This window comes from Nicotiana attenuata, unplaced genomic scaffold, assembly GCF_001879085.1.
Source record: "Nicotiana attenuata strain UT unplaced genomic scaffold, NIATTr2, whole genome shotgun sequence".
Classification (NCBI taxonomy): Eukaryota; Viridiplantae; Streptophyta; class Magnoliopsida; order Solanales; family Solanaceae; genus Nicotiana; species Nicotiana attenuata.
In genome coordinates this window covers 143,416-154,022 of record NW_017673041.1, presented here as the reverse complement: position 1 = coordinate 154,022, position 10,607 = coordinate 143,416, and the positions used below count along the sequence as shown (strand labels likewise).

The window sequence follows — 10,607 nt, the reverse complement described above, 5'->3', positions numbered from 1 at the left end:
GTAGAGGGCCATCCGTTTTTGCTCACGGCGCCCCCTCTCCACCTCCAAAACAAGGGTCTAAAAAGAAAAGCAGAATTAAGCACGGCTCAAGTCAGTCTTACAACACGCAGAAGGGAGAAAGGAAATAAGGATTACCTGCAAAGCCATGCCGGAAACCCTTCGTGATAGCTCCGCATCCTCCACAGTACTGAGCGTCTTGCTCTCGGAGGCGGCACACAGCAGGGTAAGGGCCGAAGCAGCCTGCTCGCTGTTCAAAAGCAAGTTGTAAGCCGCCGAAATCGTAATACGACGGTTGGACCCATCCGTCATCATCTCCACGTGGGTAAGGCCACCCACAAACTCGTCAACATCCTCCTGAGCGATGTCAGAGTCCGATTTCTCCGCTTCCTCGCCAGGTCCTTCGATGTTGGTCGATGACCCTCCCTCAACGGCACACGCGGAACTAGCACCGGGAACGACACTCCTCTGTTGAGTCGACCTCCCAGATAGAATGGTGTCGGCCATGAATGGTCTGTGCGTCGGCCGAGGCACCTCACTTCCTTCGGCTTCGGTGTCCCCCTTGCCCTTCTCGAGCCTCCTCCATTTTCTTTCTAACGATTCCTCACCATCGGAAGGTTCATCCACGGGTTGTAGAGCCGGCGCCAGCGATGCCGACTCCCACATAACCATGGTCGTAGATGCAGCCCCCTGTAAAGGAGCTGGAGGGAGATCCTCTCGGACATACTCGATCAGTATATCATGAGCGTCCGAGGCAACGTCGGATCGCTTGAGAGCGGGGACTGGGGCCCTCTTCCTAGAAGCGCCTCGAGCTGTCGCCATAAAAATAAGTGAGCAGGGTTGCAGAATTTACAAAGCAAAAATCGGAAATCTACCTGAAGAGACTTTGGGGCCATAACGCTAGGCAGGCCAAGTGCGGGTCTCTTTTGCGTAGGGAAGCAAGCCAGCAACCCATCTCCTAAGGTTGGCAACAGGCCGGGGCGGATGAACCATAGCTGCAATACAAAGGTTAGAATTGTGACAGTCACGAGTAACACGGAATTTGACAAACTGCAAATACTTACGTTTCGAGTTCCACCTCTCTGGGAATCCGGCAGGATTAGAGACCATGTGCTCGGTCCTAATGAAAAAATATTTGCGCCAGAACCCACGACTCGCTCGGTCGTCGGTTTTGACCACCAATCCTTTCGTACCACGGCCTCTCAAATGCACCATGGTCCCTCTTAGATAGCAGGCACTGAATAGTTGTAGGAGGTGATGGATCGTGACTTCACATCTGGCCAACTCCGCGTACTTGGTAAGCAGCCGAAGCACCTTCAGAGTATACGGCGTAAGTTGAGCCGGACACACATTATAGAACCGAGAGAATTCCTCCGCCAAAGGGAAAAGAGGGAGGCTGTAACCAATCGAAAAGGGGTATTCATAAAAGGTACAATACCCTGGCCTATGAACATCCACGTGATCCCTCCCCGCCGGAACCATCTCTACGTGGGCAGGTATGCCGTATTTCACGCGGAGGTCATCCAAGTAATTTTGTAATGACTCGGAAAACTCTGGAGCCGGAATGGGAGAGTCCTTACCGAAATCACTTCGAGATAAGGTATGCTTTGGCAATAATGCTTCCACAATAAGAGGACTGATGTCCTCTTCCTCCTCCACCTCTCCACCATCGGAAGGTGGCGGCACGTTCAATGGGGCAGCCGCCGGGACCCTCTGGTCGCTTCGGCGAGGTTTAGGCATGATCTCTGTGAAGAAAAAGTTGTGCACAACCCAACAAAGAAAAAGGAGATTTTCGATCGAAGGAAAATGCACCAGAATGTGAAAATATACACTGAAGGGTTGGAATGTTCTTACAAATGACCAAAGTTTGAATCAGGTTAAACCCTTCTCCTATTTATAGGGTTGGGTGGCGCCAGAATCGAAGAGGCATACGTCGAATCGGCGCGGGAAACCAAGCGCCAAAAGCTTCTGATTTCCTGCCTCGAGAATACGCGCAATGATGACGCATACGAACGCTGACGTCACATGGGGAAAGGCGTTTCGCTTCGACGCTCTGACAGTCATGATTACTGTCTCCTGCCTGTCATGTCACAATTCTTTGACAAAGTCAAACTCTCCCAGAACGGAGGTATCGATTCCGCCCATCGAGGACGCATCTCGCTGCGACCCCGACGAGCGGAGGGACTAACTGTATGGGGTCAAATTTGACCGACCACGTCCCTAAGCCAGCACGACCGACCGAATATATGTGAGTCCGGCTAGAAGGACGACTTAGGAATAATAAGAGGGACGACTTCATGATCACGTCGGCCCCTCTATAGCATGTACTTTATATTTCCGTCTTTTAATATTTAAGTAAGGATCCTCTATTATATAAAGGGGTGTCCGAGCCTTGTAAATGGGGGGATTCATTATTGGAAATACAGGCTCTCTGGCTCTCTCATCTCTCTAACATTCTCTCTCTTATCTCTCGAAGATTACCACCTTCTCTCTCTCCGATTTATATTATTGTTATCTGAACCAATTGCCAAGATCATCATAGGGTTTATTATCTTCGATTACGATTTACCCCTTCATCTATATTGATTGATTTGCTTAAAAAATGTTAAACAACTTTTGAGTCAAACACTAATTGTGTAGTAGCGTATTAAGTTTTGAAAAGAGAAACGCATGCCCCATTATTTACGTGAACTTGAAACAGTATTTTGTTTACCCATCGCATCAATTTAAGGGGCAATCAAGTAGAAAGAGTGCTGCAGAAAGATAACGATTTGCACATTTTTGTACCGCATAAGAAGGACAATATCACGGGTGTTTACAGCAATCCACAAATTTAAGGACGCATATTTTTTCATCTATATATATATATATATATATAGATGAAAATATATATATATATATATTGTTTACTTAATCATAGTTAGATAATATATATTCCCACTTTAATTTAGAGAAACTACAAAAATTAAATTATTTAATTTGATGTTCATATCGAAGCGAGTAAAAGTTAACCAAAACATCATTTATGTCTATCCTCGACTTATTTACAAAATATTTTTTAAGTGTTTTCCTAAATAATAGTCCTTTAAATTGATTGAGCGTGTTGCATCCCAAATTAAATCTAATAAATGTATCTACTTAGTCCTTACTAATACATTAAATTTTTAAATAAAGTTATCCGACAATTCAACAGTTTCAATATATAATTACTGGAAACAAGAAAAATGAAGGTATTCAGAGCCTTCTATTCAATCCCTTTTACTTTATACCCGCTGCAAATTTGAGTCCGGAAACAAAATGACGTCATTTGCCAATTTTTGACGTCATTTTGGTTCCTGACTCCTGCAAATTTTGACACATTTGAATTTTGATCAACAAAATTGCAGCGCACCAGAACCAAAACAGCAAACCATCGCTGGCGCGCGAAGGCGCGAAACATACTATCAACTCTTTCTCCTTCAGCTAAAAAAAAAAAACAAAAAAAACAAAAAAAACAAAAGAAACACAACTCAATATAAGAAATCTTTTAAAAAAACAAAAAGCACCTGTGACACACGCTGGCTCGTCTCTCTCTCGCTCTTTAACTCTCCTATTTCTCTCTCTAGAAATTTTGAGGCGCATGACTTTTGTAGTGAGTCTTGTTCGTCACACTCTTCCTTCAGTCCATGGCTAAAACTCGCGCCAATCGTCGAACCCTAGATTTTTACACGGTTAAATCCATCAACAAAACCGTCCGAGGTAAGTTCAATTCCACATACTTCTCCCAATTTTCCTACAAAATATGCAAAAAATTTCGCCGGAAAATCTAACTTGCGCCACCTGTCACCGTTTCCTCAGCCGGAGACTGCGTGTTGATGCGACCGTCGGAGTCGTCAAAGCCGTCGTACGTAGCTCGAGTTGAGACGATTGAGTCGGACAGCAGAGGCGGCAACGTCAGGGTTCGCGTCCGGTGGTACTACCGGCCGGAGGAGTCGATCGGCGGTCGACGTCAATTTCACGGCTCAAAGGAACTGTTCCTGTCCGATCACTACGATACACAAAGCGCCGACACAATTGAAGGCAAGTGTACGGTCCACACATTCAAGAGCTACACAAAACTCGACGCCGTTGGCAACGAAGATTTCTTTTGCCGATTCGAGTACAATTCTTCTACTGGAGCGTTTAATCCCGACAGAGTTGCCGTGTATGTTTAAAACTTGATGAAAATCCTGGCTTTTTTGCTTACAGTAGGACATTATCTATTTAATTACACTTAAAGTTGGTTATTATAGTAACTTGACCTCATTTTTCGCTATTGAATAAAACTATCTGGCTACAACACCTAGCTATGTGGTCTTATTACAACTGCAAAAAATTATTTACACAATCAGGTCAAATATTATGTTATTGTGACGTTTCTGCTAACTGTTTCAATTTGATTACATCTAAATGTGGTTATAATAGTGATTTTACCTCATTTTTCGCAATTGCATAAAAATATCCGGCTACAATACCTAGCTATCTGGTACTATTATTTACACAATTAGCTCACTTATTAGGTAATTCCATGTAAATCTCTTGATAAACGTTATTGGTAATCTGTCAAAGATGGTAAGTAACCAGCTGTCATAGGTTAAAATTCACCATTAGCGTGACTGGCAGTGTATATAACTTAAATCATTTGGAAATATGCCTTTTTCTGAACAAGTTCCACATATTTGAATTGATTATTAACCTGAATTTATTGGTTGAGTGTTCTCCTTGGTCCAAATTTTGCAGGTATTGTAAATGCGAGATGCCTTACAATCCGGATGACCTCATGGTTCAATGCGAGGGCTGCAGTGACTGGTAAGTCTGATTCTTTACATTTTTATTGTGGCAGGTTGTATTATAATATAATTTCATGTTTAGCTATCAGGTGCACTATGTTTCAAATCTTGTTAGATTTTAAAGTTTCTACTAAGAGGCAAACTAGTGCCATTATAGCAGCTGATAAACAGTACAGCTTGTGCATTAGTTTCCATTCTCAAAGCATATTCCTATGTTTTATTGCATAGTACCTCTTTTTTGGGGATAAGTCAAGATAGTGTGCAAAAGCTAACTCAAAAAGAAAAGTGGCAATTAGTTACTCCAGGATATGCGACTCAAGCCGTTCATGATTATCTGGAGTTGATGTATTTGTATTGTGTTTCAAATAATATTGTTCTTAGCAGAGTTACTTAGATATTTCCTGATGGAGGATCATGATTCCTTTTAACCCGTTATGTGCCGTCTGTTCAATGTTGGAAGCAAGTTTACCCACATATGTAAGGAGAGGTTTTCTCTTGTACATTCTGCGTTTGTGATTGAGTTGTAAGCAATCATCAGAGTTTAGTGAGCTTTCATGACACGAACAACGTAGATGACGTTGGTTTACTTCAAGAAGGTAGTGATTCCTTTAAGTTTTAACTAGGCTGTTAGCTCATGAAACCGGGAGAAAGCAACTCTCCCTTTCTTTTGGTTTATGAGCGTTTCTAGTTGCATGATGCAATGCAATTGATGTCCTATTTTGAAATGCTCTTCTCTTTCTCCTTCCTATTTGTGCCGGGAAAAAACTTTCCTTGAGGTGATAGTAGTAAGTGTTAGGTGTTTGCCATAATTTTCTTACTATATTTGGTTTTCTTATCTCTTGAAGGAAAAGGGCAATATAATTACCTTAATTAGAGGTTTTCCTTTTTGTAAAAGGAAATTATAAATTCTTCCATATTTGGCTAGTCCCTTTTCTTGTAGGAAAAGGTTTGGAGTTCTATAAATTGAAGATCCGTCCTCTCATTCAGTAGCATTCACAATGTAGCCATATGGGGCTTGAGAGTCGTGTTTAGGGGGAGAACTTTACGGGACAAGTGTTAGTGTGTCACTTGTGTTTGCCTCTTCGTGAGGTTGTTCTCTCGATATTTTGTACTCTCTTTTATAAAAAAGTGGATTGCTCATCTCCGCCGTGGACGTAGGTCAGTTGACCGAACCACGTTAAATATTTGTGTCTTTTGGTAGATTTCTCTCTTGTTGTCAGACTTATCGTTGTTCAAGGTTTGCTTTGCTAGATTCCGCATGACACTTGACTTTTTCGGTCCTAACAAGTGGTATCAGAGCGAGGTTCAAGACAAGTTCATCTTGGCGGGTTCAGTTCTAGCCGCGACATATTTGACGATAATCGTGATTTTTGTTTGAGAAATTTGACCGGTGTGCTACGCGCGTTGAGACAAACTTTGTGGCGGAGATTTGGAGATGCGACCTGTTGAAGGCTATGTGAAGAAGGTGGATCAAGTTTATTTTGTTAGAAAATTCAGGCCAAGGGGGAGAATTGTTAGGTGTTTGCCATAATTTTCTTACCATATTTGGTTTTCCCATCTCTTGAAGGAAAAGGGCAATATAATTACCTTAATTAGGTTTTCTTTTTTGTAAAAGGAAATTATAAATTCTTCTATATTTGGCTAGTCCCTTTTCTTGTAGGAAAAGGTTTGGAATTCTATAAATTGAAGATCCGTCCTCTCATTCAGTAGAATTCACAATGTAGCCATATAGGGCTTGAGAGTCGTGTTTAGGGGGAGAACTTTACGGGACAAGTGTTAGTGTGTCACTTGTGTTTGCCTCTTCGTGAGATTGTTCTCTCGATATTTTGTACTTTCTTTTATAAAAAGTGGATTGCTCATCTCCGCCGTGGACGTAGGTCAGTTGACCGAACCACGTTAAATATTTGTGTCTCTTTTGGTAGATTTCTCTCTTGTTGTCAGGCTTATCGTCGTTCAAGGTTTGCTTTGCTAGATTCCGCATGACACCTGACTTTTTCGGTCCTAACAATAAGTGCCCTGTTACATGGTCGTTAGATCTCTGTATTATCATTTGCGTTACTGGTGTATTTTTAATTATGTATGCTGATGTGTTATGCATATTTATATGGCTTGTGAGATTTGGATACTTAGTTTATGAAGTCTAATAATGGATGGACGATTTATATTGGTGATATTAAGGTACTTAGTAAAAAGAAGATATTGGTGATATTAAGTTGATACCATATTTGGAATCTGTAAGAGGCAGAGCAGAGCCCCACAAAACAACAAAAAGAACAAACAAACAAACAAAAATGTCGGGTGAAAATCAAAATTTGCATTTGATCTGATACACATCCCTCTTCCCAATCATAGTGCTGCCTGACACATCCCTCTTCCCAAATCATAGTGCTGCCTGGTCTTAAATGATCAGTTGCAAACTTCTTCGTTTCTTTTATTGGTAATTATTTTTGCTTACCAGATGAATGATTTTCATTCACTAATATAAGTGCTCATATGCATCTCTTATGGCTATGCAGCTATGATACTTGGTTCACTACTTGTATTGAACTTTTTTCTTCCTATCTATCCGCAAAATAGGTTGGGCCAATGACTGAACATAAGAAGAGTATCTTCATAATTCTCTGCTCGAAATGATATTATCAGTTCCAATGCAAAGATGGCATTATTTAAGCTTCTTACGTTGTCAAGCCTTTAATAATGCTAGGTATGTACCGGTCACAAAATAATTGTGGACCCAAAGTGACGTGGAAAATTGACAAAAGAACCATATTAGTATGTAAAAAAAAATAAGAGAACTATTCTACCTATAGCGCATAGAAAATGTGCATTATGTAGATCCAAGTGCATACTCAAGGGTTTTAAATTAGCACACATGTGGGTCCTCTCTTCTTTATGCTTAGGACCAACCTTGTCATTACTCTTTATTATGTGATACTCAATTGTTTTTAGAAACTAAAAAGCCACGAACATAGTTGGAAATGGATGGCTGCAAGAAGGCTTTGGAAATTGTGTTACTCTACTCATTTTCATTCTTGTGTTCCAAAACAGTTATTTTTTTATTTTCAAATATTAAAGTTATAAAATCTTATCAAATCCCAGCGGAAACGAAAAGTACTAGGTGATTTCTTCCCATATGTCCATCCGTTGGTGGATAGAGTTAATTGGTACCTGATGTTAGAGGGAGGTAGCAGGTATCCCGTGGAGTTAGTCAAGGTGCGCGCAAGCTGCAGGGACATCATGGTTATCAAAAAAAAAAAAAAATTAAAAATTATAAAATCTTATCTTGATGTTTTTCTTAATGATTCTGCTATGTAACCAAAAATTTAATATTAATAACACATCAAAATTAGTTTAACAAGTGCCTCCATTTTCCTTTGTATATTATAAGTAAGAATATCTAATTGAGTTTATTTCCATCCGGAATTGCAGATCTCACCAAATAATTTTCATAGAAAGCTTTTCAATATATTTAACTGCTTGTGACATTCCTTGTAGTATCCTAATCTACTTAGGGCTTAGTTCAAGCTAACCCAATTCTTATATGAAAAGGGAAACACTTCTCCAACCTGGTTCATCATATGGTCCAGCTCATACGAACTATTTTGCTCAATTAGTAATAATCAAAATAAAATTACTAAGACTATATTCTTAAAACAATTTAACAAGTACACTTTGTTTGTTGATCATCAAAATAGCACATGTATCAACATGTACACTACAACAACAACGACAACGACGACCCAGTATAATCCCACAAGTGGGGTCTGGGGAGGGTAGTGTGTACGCAGACCTTACCTCTACCCCAATGGGGTAGAGAGGCTGTTTCTGAAGACCCTCGGTTCAAGAAGACGAAAAGACGAAAAGAGACAATATATCAGTACCATCAACATGTACACTACGACAACAAATTTTGTTGCTTCTTTAACGAAGATCAAATTAAGACGCTTAAATGGGAGGCACAAAATGTGCTTTTTTCGTTTTTGTAATTTAATTTGTGATGGAAAAAGTAGGAAGGAAGCAATGGAACTCGAACTTGGACATTTTCAGAAATATACTCCCACCAATGACTTTGAATGAGGTTTTCGTGGCCACAGATCATGAGAAAATATGATTACGGAAGGTTCTTTTGTCAACTTTGTGATTAAGTTATTTGCCTCCCATCTCTCTTTCATGTTTACTTCTTCCTCTACCATTGGAAAAGTATATTAGAGGTTGTAGGATTTTACATGGATATTGTATCAGTTGAATTTGACCTGCACGCACTATATTAATTTTCATGTGGATATGCTATTGATTTTACTTGATTGACCTTTGTGCATTTACCTTTTTGGTTGTATGTTTCAAGAACCGAGTTTCAAACATGATACCTTTTTTTTGTATGTTGTTCAGTACGAACAATTTATTTAGTGAAATACCTTTATCGTGCCAAGAAAAAAGAAAGAAGGAAGCAAACAAGAAAGGGGAGTAGAAGAAAAAAGATACGACATTTTCTTTAGCATCATCACTAAGTCATTAATCATTGGCACTAAAAAGTTTGCAAGAACATGTTTCTTCCTGATGACTTATTTACTGGTGGTAACTACAAGGGGGAGGAAGTATTCAACAATAATAAGTATTATATGAGCTTTCTTAAGGGAAAGCTTATTGAACAGGCAACAGTTTCATAAGGGAAAGTTTTATTGGTCACTTAAAATTCTTGAACTTTAATATCCAAAAATAATTAACGCAATTGATTTGGAATACATGAATAAAAAGGAGTAGATGGACAAGGTTGCTCCCTTTCGTGGCTTTTTTAGTTTCTGAAAATAATTGAGTATCAATCAATAAAGAGTGATGACAAGGTTGAGGAATGGAGGATCCACATATGTGCCAATTTAAACCCCAAAATGTATGGCACAGAGAAGAACAATAATGCATTATTTATATGTGCTATATGCATCCATGTCCCTAGTAATGGACGTTAACTTTGAGTACGCACTTGGATCGATATAACACATATTTTCTATGCGCTATAAGGAACATAGTTATTTAATTTTTTTATATTGTAATATGGTCCTTTTGCCAATTTTCCACATTACGTTGGTTCCGGACTTTCAAAAAAATTATGCTAGATATGTTTCCGCATCGAAAATCTTGCTCTGGAAGGATGCCAATGTGTGGGAAAGACCTTTGAAGGATAATAGTATATTCAATACTAGTAGTTCATAAACATGTGACAGACTTGCGAGCTTAAATTTCAGGAGCTGAATACAGCAGATTCAAATGAAAATATCATTTTTGTTTCAGCTAGTTTGAGGGCTAAACCTAGCGTCAATTAAGTTTTCTACAAGCATATTTGCATGATTCAAAGTCATTAAAATATGAAGATTCTTAAGCAACAAACCATATTCCTAGTAACATCACTTGTATCTACTTGTAACATCTGGATGACTGTTACCAACTGTCTGTGATTTTAATCCAGGTTCCACCCTACTTGCATAGACATGACGCCTGAGGAAGCCAAGAGACTTGACCACTTCTTTTGCCAAAATTGCTCCTCTGAAGATCAGAAGAAATTGCAAAATTCTCATGCTACTTCAAGACTTTCAGATACAAAGGTGAGCCGATTGCTAGATTAGCACATCCACCCTGGTTACATTTCTGTATCCATCTTTCCACGGTTTGTTACATATGACGGTATGGTAGGAGCTTTGGTATGTTACCCTGTCATTTCTTGCAACATATTAGTAATGCCAAAGAAAAGTAAATACCAAATGTCATTAGGAAAAACAAAAGGGGGGGGTGGGGGAGGGGAGGAGAGGA

At 39.6% G+C, this 10,607-nt stretch overlaps 1 protein-coding gene across 1 annotated transcript in view; it reads left to right on the top strand.

Moving 5' to 3' along the window:
• Positions 1-3,531: 3,531 nt before the first annotated feature.
• The window catches only part of LOC109215269 (chromatin remodeling protein SHL-like), a 7,748-nt gene continuing 672 nt past the window's right edge, over positions 3,532-10,607 (top strand). The window contains exons 1-4 of the mRNA XM_019379300.1: positions 3,532-3,735; positions 3,835-4,180; positions 4,756-4,824; positions 10,267-10,402. Of these exons, the coding sequence (XP_019234845.1) occupies positions 3,663-3,735; positions 3,835-4,180; positions 4,756-4,824; positions 10,267-10,402 (624 nt within the window). The 5' untranslated portion in view covers positions 3,532-3,662. The remainder of the gene's footprint in view (positions 3,736-3,834; positions 4,181-4,755; positions 4,825-10,266; positions 10,403-10,607) is intronic.